The following is a 17,870-nucleotide window of genomic DNA, read 5'->3' as shown; positions in this document are numbered from 1 at the left end:
AGATAAATCTTCCATATTGCTATTTTCATCATGAATATTGTTAGTTCATTGTTGTAAAGTGTTAGTGTGTTAAATTCAATACTATAAGTTCGACAAGTGAAAAACATTCCTCAATTAGCATAATATACATTTTTCTCTCACCGTGTATTTTTCAGTCAAAGAGCACAAGTAACATATTAACATGTATTTTCCCTTCATTATTTTCATCATAGAGCCAAGAAATCTACGCCTTATCTATAAAGTAACAAAAACATTTTGAAATAAGTTTAATATTTCAAGCCAGTGTCTAACCTATAAAGTAACAAAAACTTTTTGAAATAAATTTAATATTTTAAGCAATTGACTAACCTACTTTAATAATTGAAAAATTCTCAAAGATGAATTATATTCCATAATAAGAGAGCCAACATTGGAGCCCATACTTTCACTAAAACCAAAAGAAACACAACCACTTGTTAAGAAGAAATTCAAGTAATAATAATAAAACAAAAATAATAAACATTAAAGTATAAAATGGTATTTCCAACACACAAGTATAAATATACATGCTCTATGTCCATTGTTAGATTAAATGGGTGTGGAGAAAATTAGTAGAGAACCCAAAATTGTATTTCTAATTAGGATGGGTGGAGAAATGCTTTAAATGCGGGTTGTTGTCATTCTAATGAAACCCTTTGCAAAGGGGATGTTAAGATTCTGAGAGAAAAGATAGGCTTGGTAGAGAACACCTTCCTTGTTAAACATTCCCCTACTGTAACCAAAAGGAAAGGGCAAGAGAAACAATAATTAGGTTTTTGTTCACAAGTTGTACAAAATATATAGGTGCTATTGATGTTTGAGTGAATAATGGAAGAGATTATTTATGAAATTGTGATAAGGCACACCTAGTTTTGTCAGAAAGAGGCATATTAATGACAAGTACATCACATTTAGGTAGCATTTCGTCAAGATTTGTCTCCAATGTTGCTCCAGTTTCCTTTTCCAATTCGGGTCCAATAGAAAGATGGTCGTGGTAAAGAAGCTTACAATTGAAGGGCTGTACAAAGGAACGCAATTCAATTCAACATCATGTAATGTTTATTATTATTAGATTGAAATTTTGAAACAAACAGCATGCATGCGTAAGAATTATGGAGCACTGATTTTTGAAAATAAGTTTGCAACATCATGAAGTAGTACTAGTTCCTAAGAATGAATACCTTCAAACGCTTAAGTAGTTCTTTGCCAATACGCCCTGCACCAATAGAACCAATAGTTTTCCCTTCTAGATCATATGACCTGTAAGAAATTGCTGCCACTTTCCAATCACCCTCGACAATTTGCTTATATCCAGGCACAAAGTTTCGCATCAATATGAGAATGCGCATTAGCTCATCTTCTGCCACGGACACCACATTACTTTCGCTGATCTTCAACCAATGATGATACAAACAAATCAATGGAATTAAAAAATATATCCAATATAAATAAAATGCGTTTTTTTTAAAGTAACTCCTAAAGTGAGAAAAATAAAGTTAAAAAATATAACAATGACAATTGTGTAGTTAAAGTGTAACCAAAACAAAAATATATATACAACAATAGAATAAATAAAATGCGTTGTTTTAAAAGTAACTCCTAAAGTGAGAAAAAATAAAGTTAAAAAAATATAACAATGACAATTGTGTAGTTTAAGTGTAACCAAAACAAATATATATATATATATATATATATATATCAATAGAATAAACCTATCAAAGTGTGGATCAAGCAGTTTGTGTCGAATTTAGCCCATGAAATGTCATTTTCAAATTTAACAATAGAATAAACCTATCTAGTGTGGATCAAGTAGTTTATGTTGGATTTAACTCATGAAATGTCATGTTCAAATTTAATGGAGAGGGGTCGATTTAATGGAGAGGGGTTGAGAGTGGGAGCCACTTGTGAAGGGTAAAAATTATTCCGTAAGGCACTTAATGAGACAGAGCCTTGCACAAACCTATTGACAACATCCTACAATTAGACAAATCATTCTTCCATCAACCATTGGAGCTGATCTCAACCTAAACGTAGGTCACCACGGTTAAAGAGAGGACATCATAACGAAACAACGAATTAAACATGGAACCGTCATTTCTAAAGGAAACAATGGTACCTAAAGCTGTTCGAAACGTTCGAAGGAAGGAGCAAAATGTCATTTATAAGAAAATAGTAAAATTCGTCCACAACAACGCTACTTAGGGTGGAAATTGTTGGGAAAACCACCACAAGAAAGGAACAAAAAATGGGAAGGCTAGAAATGCAATTATCTTTGCCCTTGAAATGTCTGCTAAAAGGAGAGGAGAGTTCGAAGGAAATTAAAGAACTCAAAAGGCAGTCCTTGGAGTCATCATTGCCTGATTTGAGAGAGCTTCCATTTTTTGAAAGAGTTGTTTTACTTGCACCTCCCCTCTCCATTTTGTTAAAGAGTTGTTTCACTTGTTATGCTAGAGTTGTTCGGTTGTTATGGAGGAAAGGCATTCAACAATTTTCAAATTTGAACCTCTTTAGCATTATAGTGTTCCACCCTTGATTCAAGCACCTGAAACTCTCTGTTTTATTTACAGGAAAATAAAGAGAGTGTTAGTCTATCTGTGTTTCTGGAGATATAATGCCCCATATCCAAAATACGAAAGCTACAGGAGAACAGTTATTACACAGTACAATCTCACCATTACAAAGGAGTCGATAAAAGACCAAATGCATTAAAGCTTTCCAAGAAATTGCAAAAACATACAATAACACAAGTGAAGATCAAGGTAAATCTGCAGTACATGTTAAATTGGGGATAAAGCCAATATCATAGCATGAGATTGACAATTAAATGAGTTGTAAATAATAATGGAATGATATGGAATTGAATAGCCTACAGGCTGAATATAAACAAGAGAGTTATTATTTCATTGTTATTAATTTATTATAAAATCACATTTTTTAAAACAATAACTATTTTTATTTCAATACCAACCATTAACTAATTTCTAAGAATAATTCTAATTATTGTTGTCCACTTCATCTTCTTTCCATTTCTGTACCATGAGGGAAAAACCCAATACCATTCCTATATCTTAAAATTAACATTAAATATGTCAAAATAGCTCAAGCATATTTTTGCAAGCATATTTTGGAAAACAATCATTACAGACAGATTAAACAAAGAAGAGCGCTTTGAGATCTTCCGCAAATCTTTCAGGAATGTAATAAGAGCAAAATAAAACCCATGGGTAAGTACAGCCAAAAGGATAATGAATCAATCTAGTCACAGTAAATATCAATATGATAATCCAGGTAAGATGTATTGTCACTTTTCCTGATTTCAACCCTCTTGGCACCGGTAGGTTACCTATATCCTTGGGAGAGAGATAAGGTGGTTCCTGTAGAAAGGAGACAGCGGACAACAAAATATTCAATTTAATCAATTGGATTATGGTTCGAGCCCCATTTGAGAGTAGTGGGGCTTGGCAATAAGAGATCCAATGATATCTAACCAAGCCAGGGAAGCCAAACTGTTGTTGAAATATTTGTCCGACAAAGTGGCCTGGTGGAAAGATGGACTTCGCCATAACTATTTCAAACAAAGTCGGTGATAAAAGGATCCCCTGTCTCGCCATTCTGCGAGTCCTTGGCCCGTTTCCTTTGGAAACACCTATCATGTATCCCACGCAATGGCAAGTGCATTAAGCTTGGGAAGACAGTATGGACCATCCACCTATTTCTCAAGATGTGTCTCTCTAAGACGTGAAACCCTGGATGCTGGATCAAGGTATAACAACCCTTTTCCTTGATGGCACCTTTAAAAGAAACCTGGAATGGCAGGGGCAGGGAGCCTTCATTGACTTCAGATGAAATCAAGAGAGTCGATATTACGGCAGGTTGGTATTTTCGTGAACAAACAAGTGAAGGCTCAAGCCCTCTTCAAAGGCCTCCAGCTTCCTGAAGCTCAAGGGGCCTGCTAGGCAACAGTGGTGGGTGATTCAATGATTATTCTAAGAGCTACTGTGCACGTCTCTTCCAAACAGTGATACACAGCCCATTGGCACAAAAGAATTATTAAAAAATGCGGAGCTTCAGCCTTCAACAAGATCAAATTCCTTCATGTCTCAAGGCATCAAAACGATCAAATTTCTTGAATCTTCACGTCTCAAGGCATCAAAACGGGAAAAAAAAACCATCAAACTATCTAATAGTAGCATAAATGTAGGGATACAACAGAGTGTCTGCACTAAAAGTCTGGAGAGAGGGATGGGATGATGTCAATGGTGGTGGGAACCAGGCTATTGGATCACTGTTGGAATTGCCAAAAGCTTAAGAAAGGATCCAGTTGTGTGATCCTACGGGAGGCATAGGAATGATGATGCTCGGCTCTCCTATCATCTAATGTCCAAGCAAGGAAACTCTTGAAAATATTATCTCTGCTCTGCTGAATGTAGGGCTAGTCTAATAGGTGGAAGGTGGCTAATGTGTAAAGATGGCTATTGTCCTTGGGCTACCTTAGCTGTTCGTGTTTAGTGATCTGTGGTATTATGACTCCTCAAGTCACTATTAAACCATGAGAACCATGCCCAGGCAGACTAGTGTGACATTGTGGATGAGAACCAAAACTAGACTCCTATAACCTCCTTTTTCATCCTTTAAATTGCAGAATTAACTGACTGTTCTAGTAATCGTTCTTGAGCACCTGAAGATGTGCACCCTAAATAATAAGAATAATACCCTGTAACATATGAATAGTCCATCCTGTGCATGTAGGATATGCACATGAGGTCCAATAAAATCACTAACCAGAATACCAGGTGTTATTAAAGCCTCTACAGGTTGATATATATGAATGTTACAGTGTGCAGAAGTATGATTCAATTCCATACGAAAATACAAAACATCTGATAGGATTTCCTTATACCTCATAGGCAAACAACCATTGTCCCTTCTATAGATGAGCAGAATAAGTGCTTGGTTCTCTACACTAAATAAAGACAAAGTATAGTACTTATTGTTGACAAAATAGGATTTAAATCGCGGTTCAATTGCTTGACATTCAGCTAGTCACAGAATTGTAGAGTGCATAATCATAAGTGATGTTGTGAGCATCATTGCTCAAAGTCTAAGGGTCTTGCGAGCCATAATCACAGCCATGTATGGCATATCTTGTGATTATGGCATTTTATGAGGTCAATTCTTGTGAAGACATTTCAGTTTATAATAAATTTTGAACCTCAACAGAGTTTTGGCAAGACCAAGCTGAGCTAGGACATCAACAACACAGCTGATATGAATGACATAATCTAGCCTCAAGAGGGAGCCTCTTTTGTTTCATCACTCTAACAATCTATGAAGTGGTGGAAAGCATAACAACTTCCCCTTGAATATGACACCTAAACTGAGTACAAATCCTAAATGATGCAGCCCTTGGTGCATGTCTCTCAAAGTATCGATATTTCAAATGTTGAAAGCTCTTGTGCCCATTTGATATGCATTCGATTGCAGTTCCCCTGAAGAAAGAATCTTATAAAGGTGAGGCCATGGCCAATATGTTGGCCATATCCATTGGAGTTGCCATTGTTTGACAACTTTAGTGTGATCAGTCCCACCATGATTCACATGGGCTTCTACTCAACACTGGCTGTTGCTATTGTAAGAGTCTTCAAGCTCGTTGAACCCATAGTATTGATAAGTGTATTCTTTGGGTCTCTGGTTTTCAAATTCTGCCTATGTTTTCCTCTCAGTATCATTATTTCAAATGCTGAAAGCTCTAATTGCCATTGCTGTGTATTTGATTGTGGTTTCCCTGAAGAAAGAAGCTTATAAAGGTGAGCCCGAGGCCAATATGTTGGCCATATCCATTGGAGTTACTATTTCAGCTTATGGGGAGGCCAAGATGAATGCATGGGAGGTGATTCTCCAGTTAAGTGCAGTTGCATGTGAGACTACCCAATTGGTTCTCATACAAATTCCACGAACATCAAAAGGGATTAAGTTGAATCCCATCACATCTTTGTTGCTCCTTGTTGCCTTGTTTTTCTCAGCACCCCCTGGGCCTTAGTAGAATACCCATTTCTGATAATCAGGGTCTCTTCCTTTGATTTGGATTACATGACATTTCTGCTTGTGCCTTGGCTCTTAATCTTGCAGTGTTTCTTCTGATAGGAAAGACTTCAGCCTTGACTATGAATGTTGCTGGTCTTGTCAAGGACTGGCTGCTCATAACATAATCTTTGTCTGTAATAAATGAAAAGGTTACAGTCATAAACTTGAGTGGGTGTGGACTAGCTTTTCTGGCTGTCTGTTACTATAATCATTTGAAACTTCAAGCTCTCAAGTCCAATGACAACCAACCAAAGTACCTCAGCAGTGCAGCTGATGCCAATGATGAAGGAGAAGGTTTGATAATGACGAGTGGGAGATTCTCAATCAGAGATTCAGAACCAGTAGAGAAAAATCAAACTCATGCTTCAGGATTAGGTATTTAGATCATTAATATTGTCTTGTGCTAGAGATTACTGTTCTTGGATTGGCTCCTCTATGCCTAGATCTATTTGCAGGGAACATGCCAGTCATTCACAGTGAAGAAGATAATGACAAGATTAGTGTATAATGATGGACAGGATGGCCATGGTGCCAACCTAAATCTCAAGTAAGGAGACATCTGTTCATCAATTTGTCAAGAAGCATGGCCTACAATTCAATTGCTCTAAGCCTATCACTTCTTCCACCTGTCAAATAATTTGTTTCCTGTTTGTTTAGTTGACTATGGTTCTAATAAATATACTATTGTTTGATGTAAAAAGACAAAACAAAACAAAAAATATGGAAAGTTGTGACCCCATTTTCTAACTACAAATTGAAATCGGATTACCATAGTGACCACCTCTGCTTATTGGAATAAAAAAGGGGGTGGGTTATGCACAATCCTCCGTATCAGTTGCTATTACCAGAGATAATTAAAGCCACCCTAAACTCAAGTCTTAACTATGCTGATAGGGTGTTTGGGGAGGGGGATCCCTTACCAACCCACTATAATCTGCACAAAATCATCCTAAGAACATAGGCAAAATCAACCCTTCAATGAAATGATCCAAGAATATAGGTACTCAAACATTGATTTTATCAAAGAAAAATACAAGACAGAAAGAAAAGATCATAACAAGGATTAGAAGAGTCTAAGAACAGTGCTCACTGTCTACAGAGCCAAGACGAATGCAGAAGAGTTCTTCCTTCAGTTCCCCATCTGAGAAATCAGTTGCATGCCAGACCCAAGTTTTATCACTACCTGCATGCTCCTGAAGTGACATTGGGGAATGAACTGTAAGGCAAAAAGTTGAAATATTTCCAGAAAGTTGAAATATGGCAAATTTTTCCAATCAAGAACTCTAAATAATTTCTTTAGGACAAGGCATAGAGGATTCATGACGGCGACAAGAAAATAATGGCGCTTTGCAATTTTAGCACTCTCTTGCAGAAAAATACCTTGTTCTGAAATCGTTTTGACCACGAAGAAATGCAGATGAACTATTGGAAGTCATGCAGAGAGAGATTTGGTGGCTCGTGGATCGATTCTGGGGCAATGTTTATGCGATTGCAAACCATGATTGTTCATATGCGAGCTACTGAGCTCGTTGAGAGGGATACGCGCAATGGCGCCAAACTACCAAGAGGATTTGAATTTAAAGGCGGGATAGAATATCTACCATCCGATCATGTCATCGACGGCCATATATTTGTGTTTCAGTAAAACGGATTTTCAAAGAATTTGAAATATTATACATTTTATAGAATTTGAAATATTATACATTCTATTATTTACGCTGAATAATAGTTTTACTTTGGAAAAATAATTGGGCACATCAAATAAAATATTGATGCGACGGACATAGAACTCCGAAACAATAATGCACCCTTCTCTAGCTGATGTGTCAATGCTTTCTTTGAAGTGGAACTTAAAGAATTAAGTAATTATTCATTATTAAATTGGGATTTTATATAAATTAATTGATTATTTATTAATGTTAATTTCATTTTATAATTTTATAGTAATTTTTAATAGATTTTTGTTAAAGATAATTATTTGAGCTATTATTGTATCAAGATTTTTGTTGTGTCTTTTATTATTATATTTTAATCCACTTTAAACATGCTCAAAATATGTTTTCATCTTCATTTGTGGAGATTATCTACTTGCATATTCAAAAAGTTTTGATGTAGTTTTTGCCTTGAAAAATGATTATTGTGATTGTAATGGTGAGAAATTATTCTATAAACAGTGTTAAGTGTTATTTAGAATAAATGAGAAATTCTTTTTGAATATATAAGACTAATCTTTGAGAGAATAGATATATATTCCCTAATTATCACATAAACAAGGGGTTAATCTTGCATTTAGTGCTTTATCTCTGTAGAGTTTCGCTAAACAAAGGGAATACCTCCTCCTGCGTGAATTCGATTGTCCCTCCCTCTTACATGATTGCAAAGCATTAAGAATTGAATCTTGTTTATTTTAAAGATGTAGTCTTGTCGAATATACCAAAAACATAGTAGGATTCTTTCATTATTGACAAAATCAAGCACATGTGGAAGGGAAGTATTCATCTATGGATGGTTAACAAGTTCATTAATAACTACAAGCAAACGCTTCAAACTATGTATTTAATGATCTCTAGTCATCATCTAAAGAGTTCAAGAATCAAATCAATTCCAACCTAAGTTCTAAGTATATGTTAAACCTCTACTCTAGAGGTTCTATTATTGTAAAATTTCACAACTATGGAAGTTGTGGCAAGGTCTCAAAGGAGGGACTTTCTTTTTGGGGCAAAACTAACCTTTTTTCAAAAGATAGTTTCTATAATTGAATCCATCTTCAATATCCATTTCTTCAACCCCACTCTGCCAGATTTGAATATTGAATCCCCCCTACTAATTTTGGGATGAGATGATCTTTCAAAAGGCAACATAAATATATTGGGGACTTACAACAATCTACAAACTAAGCAAGGAAGGGTATACACACATGTGTTAGAATTTGAATTGAAGTTGACTTGAGCAAAGGTATAACAATGCATATTTAATTAAATATTGGTGATTTTAACAACCACGTCCATTAGATTAAAATAATGATACTTTATGTGTATCTATATGCAAAGACAAAATACTTGAAAGGCACCTTCCCAACAACAAAGGTCATTATAAGAAAAATGGAAAAATAACAAGTTGTTGGGTGGTATGATTGAATGAAGAATCAAAGGGCAAGAAAGAAGAGACATCCAAGTTTAGTCCTAATAAAAGATTTTATGGCCCCTTCCAAGGAGTGCGTTATTAAGAGGGACACAAACATGATCATGGAGTCTGTGCTAAAGTCTTATGGGAGAAATAGGAAGCATGTGAATGAGATATTATGGATTTCAAAAGAGAAATCATGTTATTCAATCCAATAGAAGCAAGGGGATTGGTGCTACTTGAGACTCCATAAGCTCTAAATCAATTGGTGAAAGCAAGAAGTCTAAAAGATAAATGCAAAGAAAGGAATATCCATCTATGTACAAATCTACAATAAATAAATTCAAAATTATACAGTGTTTCCATATAGACAATGTTAGGTCCCTATAACACTAGTGATTCCACCATTACTAGTGTCATTGTGGCCCTTACTGTTATTGTTGTGCCCTTATTGTCCCCATATTGTTATTATTGTGCCCCATAGAAGCCCACTATTGTTATTTTTGTGCCCTTATATTATTATTGTTATGTTGACTTTGATTATATTGTGACCCCTTAGACTCCTATATATAGAAATGAGGCTTTGTCATTTGTATCATCCAATAATTGTTCTTTTGTGTAATGTAAAGGAGGTTGCCCCCTCGAAGAGGCTGATTTCTAAGTTGTTTATCTATCTTTTCTATCTTTTTGTGAGTTGGTTTCATAACAGACAACCTAGGTTCGAACCCTAAAAAGTGTAGGGTCTTTGTGAGTGTTTGTGAGGGAATGTGTTTGACATCACATAATTGAATTCCCTTCATCATCAAAGAGACATGTGTCCCAAAAGTCAATTTGGTTTAAGTGGATGTTAATATGATACATTGTATATTTTCTGAGGGTAGTAGCACAATTGGAAAAAAGCATGTTGGCAAGCCCTTGTGTATCCAAGTGATCGAAAGTTCAATCCCCCAGACATATCTCACCAATTGAACTTAAAAAAAATATGATACATTGTATATTGCAAAGCCATTAAGTTAAGTAATGACCTTGGCTAACCCAAATATTTAATTAGAATTTAAGCTCAAACACAACATTAGAAATGAAACCTTCACTCTAGATCTAAGGATATAGGGGTCAACATTGGATATTGGATACAAGACAAGGTGATCAAATGTATCTCTTGGACTAGCATTTTTGACAAAGGAATACAAATTTTAATGCTTATATTAACATGTATGTATAATATAATAATGAAATAGTCACTCTTTAGTTCATGGATAAAAGTGTTGGTGTGGAAGGAAATCTCGAGGGATGTGTCACTATAGTCATAAAAATTGCATTTATTGTGGCACATGGAGAACTTATTAATTGGGTGTAGCTTTAAAAATGGATAGGAGTGTTATCCTCCCCACCTAACTGCAATTCCTACAAATGACATATTTAGTGATTAATGAGTATATTGTTGTAATAATTTTGAACCCTGTGTTAAGAAATCCCTATGCAATCCAATTTAACTTAGGTACCATCCTCAAAATGAGGAGAAGTCATTTGTGGGTTTCCTTAGAATGTGTATTTCAAGGAAGAATGTGTACTTTGTCGATATGTTGAAAGGTTTTACAGTCTTTGTGTTTTAGTGTACCATGTCATGTTTGGCATTGAGTGTTGGGTGTGTTGGAAGCCAACTCTTGGTAAACTCAAATACAATTGTCCTAAGGAGGGAGTTGGGGTTTTAAGGTTCTCTGGTTGTAAAAGCTTTCAAAGTCAATGTTTTTCATCCTCTTCTTGCATATTGCAGCCTCAAGGCCATTTGATGAGTTGGTGGTCATGCTTAAGGTTTTCATCCTATTCTTGCATTGTGCTTAAGGTTGATTGGTACCTTGTTCCATGAATTATGATCAACTTTGGGTCCTCTTTCAGTAGACACCTCCTAGCCACAGTATTAAAGGCAACATATTGGTTTCCTTTACTAATTTTAGCTTGTAATAAATTTAGATGTAATGGTTGTCACACGCGTTCATATACAACTACCTCATAACAAAGCTAACACAAGCACTTCTACCCATGCCTACATCACATCACAGAGGAGGAATCAATCAATATTATTCAATATCCCGCATTCGAGTATCCCTCCTTTGAGGATTCAATCCAACATTTATGGAGATCAGGTCATCCATTTACAATAACTAGATTTGCCATATAGCATGTTCATATTCCTATTGTCATGGCCGAAAGTACCACCGACATATATCTTATGCAATACGAATAAATAATTAGAACGCCTCAATGGATGCAATTCATCCTATAATGCATAATGCATATATTAGATAACCCGAACCATAGGCTCTACCGTTTCAAAACAAAATCATTTATCATACATAATCAATAATCCGTCTGCCACAGTTGCATGACACGTTAACATGTGTATCTTAGGGATTATGCACAATTAATCAGAAGCGCAGCATTGGATGCATAGCACAAATAACTTGTACCATAGTTTATACAATCGAGCCTTAACCACAGTTAACAAATTTGCATAGCAGCTCAAGCACGACTATTCACTATCTTAACAAAAGACAGGTTAACACCAATTCTACATAAGATCCACATACTGTGACTGTAATTAGAATTTCATTTATGTGCATCCATAAAATCATCTCATTAACGCCACATGCAGTGCATTTAAAACTCAAGCAAATTCTCTCATATGCTAAGGAATTTATAACATAGAGGGTAAGAAACCAACATACATAACAATCCACGCAAGTGAGTCAAACTAGATCAAAAGAGAGAACGACACTCGGAAAACAGAGCACCGCTACCCAACCTAGAAATGACTCTTTAGTTCACCACCGAGTCGAGGTTCTTGCCATGGATCAACCGCCTCCAATTGATCTATGCAATGGGTATTTAATACCTTCTTTCATGATATGGTTTCCATTAGCGGTGTCTCGCTTTTATGGATCCTTTTATCCATTTGCGTAGGCTTATCTCATAAAAGCTCACCTTTCTCTCCCATGAGGATTTTCCTCATAGAAGATTGCCTTTGTCTCCCGCACAACTTTTATGTTTTTCTCAATGGATATTTATCTCCAATCCATCCAACTTATCTAGAATTAAATCGAGAAGCTTTACCATGAAAGAATTATCCTTTCCCATTCACCAATGTGATTTGGCAAGAATCTCATCTCTTGGTGTCTCGCTTTTCCAAGTGATTAATTTATTAATAATGTATTTACTTTTTATATTACACATCATACCTAGCTTTTCTCAGCTTAGGTTTGCAAAGTTTGACACACAAGGGAGGGGTGTTACATTTTGGATCCCTCTCTTTCCTTAAGATCCCTCCAACTGCAGCTAGAGTTCTTAGATGACTATAAGGAGGAAGCCCCTATTGGAAAGGGACAGACAGTTTGAAGGTGTCTATCTTGTTGGTAATTCCTATATCGAAAAGTTGTATTTTCATAGTCCAGGGGTTGGGAATACACAATTCCCATCCACTTGAGCTCAATTTTATCTCGCAAAACTTCATTGGGATCTACCTAAACACATATGCAAACATAGGTGAAAATGCCTTTCAAAAGTCTTTCCCTGTCTACTTTGACGAATCTTCCAATAAAATTGCCCACTTTTTCTAAGAGATCTAGATGGGTAAAGTGAATGGGAAAACTGGGAATCTTACCCATACTAGAGTAGTCATCGGCAACATAGTGAGAGGATTGAAGTTGGGAAACCATGGCTTCACTAGAAGACCAACTCATCCCCAAAACCATGGACCTTGGTCAAGGATTTTTTTCTTATCCTCAAGACATTTGAAGATCACCACAAAAAAACATGGGTCTACATCCACCCAAACCGACGTTCATCCAATCCTATCATAATCGAACAGAAAAACGCTACTTTGTCAATAGAAAATGGGGAATAAAAGTATCACCCAAGGATAATGACCATTGCATCAAGCGCTCAATCATAAGGGAGGAGCAATAATTTGACAATCACACGTCCTTGATTTCTGTTGATTTAACTCTGAACACTCACGTAATATTCTCTTGCTTGGCGAATTAAACACCACTGCATGGAATGGATGAGGATTGAGCCGAACCCTGGATGAATCCCACTTCATTCTCATCTAAACACAAAACTATATATACGCCAAATCTATTACAATAGATTCTGACTGTCAACACCTCGAGGTTCTGTTTATATGTGGCTACCTTTTATGGTTACTATTGAATGTGTGATTGGCAATAGTAATGGCAACTTAGGGCTGCCAAATTTCCTTCGATTCCCTCACTACATCCTAACGCAAATAGTTGTTCAATGCCTTGGTTGTCTTTCAAAACTGGTAGGCAACGTCTTCTTTGATATTTCTCGATGGTTTTAATTCCACTACAATCACAACTTTCATTTACATAAACTTCGTGTTTTCGCACGAGCGACGATTGTTCCAAGGTGAAATGTCACTTGGATGGTTTCAATGTTGTTGACCCATCATAACTAACTAACGGATATGCCCATTACAATTTTATACCACCCCATTATCAATATCAATTATGCATGGGAACCAATTAAAGCAACTTTTCACATTAATTTTATATGAGCATGAGAACATGTGTTAACAAGCAGCCCATAAAGCCTCATTTTGAATGCCATAGTCACTTAGAAGGAATTCCTCTTGTAGTAGCATCCTCCCTACTAAACTTTGCTAGTGCTAACATTAGAACCACCATTACAACAAGATATCTTTCTAGTGTTGACAACACCATTCTAGTAAGATACCTCAAGAGAGACAGAAAATTTAAAAAGTATGATAGTAATACGTATCCAGAAGATGGTATTGAAACTAGTAATTGTTCACGAATCCATAAGATTGTAAGGTCATTCTCATTATCATAATCATTGCAATCATCATCACCATCATCCTTGTCATTGTTATTGCCATCATTACATTATCATCATAATCACCATTCATGCCATCATCATCATCATTATGGACATTGTTTGCAATTGTTCATAATTGTAGATGTTGTAAGAAATATCATCAACCCAAAAAATGTGATCAGTGCTAGAAAAGGGTTGTTTAGGACACATTGATATACGTAAGAGAAATAACAACTCTATTTTTGACAGATGATCGATGATGATCATCATCACCACCATTATCATCGTCATTGTCATTTTTATCATCCCCATCATCATCATTAATGTAATTTCTATCAACATTGTTGTAATCATGCATCATCATCATTCATGCCATTATTGTTTTTGATGATGACCTAGATGAAAATGATGATCATGACACCAAAGATAATGCTTATGATTATGACAATGACAACATCTAAAATTGGGAAGATTCACCAACGTCATTAGCATCGTCATTATCATAATCATTTCCATCATCATCATTGTCATTGTAACCACTATCGTCTTTATCATCATAATCACAATTCATGTCATCGCCATCATCTTCATTTTCATCATTGTCAATATTATTGACATTGTCATCAATTGTTCATAATTGTCAATGCCATATGGAATATCATCAATGCAGAAAATATGATGAGTGTTGGAAAAGGGATGCAAAAGCAAACATAGAAATGGGGGCAACAATAGAAGTAAAATTGGATGAAAAGTGGATACAACATAAGTAGATGCACAACAACATGAAAAACCTAACACAAAAGTGGATGCAAAAGTAGATGCAGTTGTCAATGCAAACTTGGATGCAAACATGAAGGCAAAAGTGGAAGCAAACATGGGTCCAATGGTAGGTGTAAAACTTGGCACAAATTGTGGTGAAACAAATGTGGATGCAACAACGGAAACAAAAGTATATGCAAAAATGGATGAAACAAAAGTAGATGCAATAGGGGATGCAAACGTGGAAGCAAATGTGGTTGCAATGGTAGGCGCAAGATATGGTGCAACAAAAGTGGATGTAACAATAGACAAAAAATATGCAAAATAAGATGCAAAAATGGATGTAAAAGTGGAAGCAAACATTGATGCAACAGGCAAAACAAAATTGGATGCAAAAAATGGATATAATGTAAGTAGATGCAAAAGTAGATACAAAACGAGATGCAAAACCCAATGCATAAACCTGACATAAAAGTGGATGCAAAAATAGATGCAATATTTGATGCAAAAGAGGATGTGAACATGGATGCAAAATTGGAAGCAAACGTGGATACAACAGTGAGTGCAAAACATGGTGCAAATTGTGGCATAACAAAAGTGGATGTAATGATAGATGCAAAAAAAGAATCAAAGTATGATGCAAATGAAGATGTAAAAAGGGATGCAAAAAGTGAAATTTAAAATGGGTGCAATAGTGGATGCAAAATTGTGTGCAAAAGTGGATGCAATAGAAGTCGATGCAAAAGTAGATGCAAAACGAGACACAAAACCCGATGCAAATCCCGGTCCAAAATTGGATACAAAAAGGGATGCAAAAATAGATGTAGTAGTTGATGAAAACCTAGACGCAAATGAGGATGCAAACGTGGATGCAAAATTATAATCAAAAGTGGGTGCAAAAGGAGGTGCCAAACTAGGCACTAATTGTGGCACAAAAATATTAGATGCAATAGTGGGTACAATAATAGATGCAAAAGAGGATGTAAATATGGATGCCAAACAAGAGGGCAAAGTGGATGCAACAAAAGTAGATGCAAAATTTTATGCAAAACTAGACACAAAACACGATGTAAAACTTGGCGCAAAAGGGATGCACAAATGGATGCAAAAAATGATTTAAAAAAGGATGCAAAAAAGGATGCAAAAAAGGATGCGAAAGTCGATGCAAAAGTTGATGCAAGTGTAGGTGCAAAAAGTGGATGCAAATGAGGATGCAAAAGTATGTCAAACAAAATTAGGTGCCAAACTTGATGCAAAACCTGGAACAAAACCTGGTGTAAAGGATGACACAAAACTTGGCATAAAATTTGGTGCAAAACGTGGTGCAAAACCTATTGCAATACCTGGTGCTAAACTTGGTGTAAGATTTGGTGCAAAACTTGATGCAAATTTTGTGTCAAGTTTTGCACCATATTTGATAAATGGATGCAAATAGCACCAAAAATGGGCTCTAGATGCAAAAAAAGAAGTAAAAAGGGACGCTAATCGCTGGTTTTGTTGTAGTGATTGATTCACCTTTCTTAGACCAATTCCATTTCACTTCACCTCACCCAAAGAAGGACTTAGACATTTACAGAACGACTCAAATTCAAGGTCACCCTACATACATACGACAGACTAGGAAGCATCACGGAAAGTAGAGTTTTATATACTTCAAGAGCTATAGAGAGGTACCTCAGTGGAGTGTGAAGAGAGAAATACAAGCAATGATTATCGTCCTAGCATTTTGTTATTATTCCAACAAATGATACTCTTATGATGTACATGTATATGAGATACTATGATGATGATGGTATATTGTATGTTTGCTTGTCATTCATTGATGATGCATGTACTCCTACTTTGATTAAATATATGTACATACTATGAGACCCAGTCGGTAATCAACTATCATTATGATCTAACATTAGTAACATAACATAGTTGATATAACATTAGTAACATAAATGCAAGATCATAAATCACAATTCTAAGGTGGCAACTATCTTATGATCATAATAATAGTTACACAACATAGTTAGTAACATGGAGTTTTTAGTGGGGCACTTGGTCTTCTTTAAGTTAGGTAGTGAGCACCTCAAGCCACTAAGTGACATGTCAAGTGACCTGATGAATGTGGATTCATGTTTCAATGAAGGTAGTCAATACTAAGGATAGGCAAACAACTAGGGTTGCATCCATAGTTCATGTACAATTAGACTAGTGGAAGGGCCTTGTAGACTCTAACATATTGGAGATGGATGACTTTAAAGTTATTCTTGTGTTGGAATTCCTAGGGAGAATGTAGTTAGTTATCATGTCATTTGCAAACAAGTTGGGATGAGAATTCCCAATAAATAGAAAATTAGCCTACAAATAGTCTCCTGTCACTTCCATAATTGCACAATTTTCCCAGTCAATGCACATGGTTGTGCCTAATATTGCTTTGTAAGTTGATTTACTGAAGCTAATTTTTCCTACCATGAGTGTTGTGTCTTGTCAAAGGTATTAGAGGTGTTGGGAATTTCTCTTCATTAGCCACTATTAACATGGCAAACACAATAACTACTTCAAAGGATACCACATAGAGAAGCACTTGGGAGGCAGTTGAGAGTACAACATTTTACTTGCTAGTATACTCATAAATTCAATTGTTTGTAGAAAAGGAATTAGATATCACATGGTATAAGGTTATTGAAATATTCTCAGCAAGAAACTTCAAAGTAGATCTGGAAGACCCACAAGTGTATGTCAATATTCAGAATTCAGGGTTACACAGGGTTGCATGTAGGTACCCAACAATTCCATGTGCATATTTTATTAGATGGATATTGTCTCACACTGATAAAACGAATATGAATCTTGGTAGTATCATCGGACAAAGGCTTGCTTCTTTTCTAGCAGAACATTATCATCTTCTGTACCACTTACCTGAGCCAGAATCTCTGATGGATTCATAATTCTATGCAAATACCAACCACCTGAGCACCAAGGAGATTGTTGAAGGCTGGGTGAAAGAGCCAATGAAGTTTTGCCAGACACCCACCAAC

At 35.9% G+C, this 17,870-nt stretch overlaps 1 protein-coding gene across 1 annotated transcript in view; it reads right to left on the bottom strand.

Moving 5' to 3' along the window:
* LOC149252881 (formate dehydrogenase-like) overlaps window positions 1-17,870 on the bottom strand; it is a 91,125-nt gene that overhangs the window by 47,501 nt on the left and 25,754 nt on the right. Inside the window, exons 2-3 of the mRNA XM_089454301.1 lie at window positions 1,200-1,409; window positions 885-1,036 (exon numbers count right to left, since the gene is read on the bottom strand). Coding sequence (XP_089310427.1) covers window positions 885-1,036; window positions 1,200-1,409 — 362 coding nt within the window. The remainder of the gene's footprint in view (window positions 1-884; window positions 1,037-1,199; window positions 1,410-17,870) is intronic.

This window comes from Pinus tabuliformis, chromosome 7, assembly GCF_031772625.1.
Source record: "Pinus tabuliformis cultivar Carrire ecotype Pingquan chromosome 7, CPIR1, whole genome shotgun sequence".
NCBI classification, from domain to species: domain Eukaryota; kingdom Viridiplantae; phylum Streptophyta; class Pinopsida; order Pinales; family Pinaceae; genus Pinus; species Pinus tabuliformis.
The sequence above is the reverse complement of the archived record's forward strand: the minus strand, read 5'-3'. Positions and strand labels throughout refer to the sequence as shown.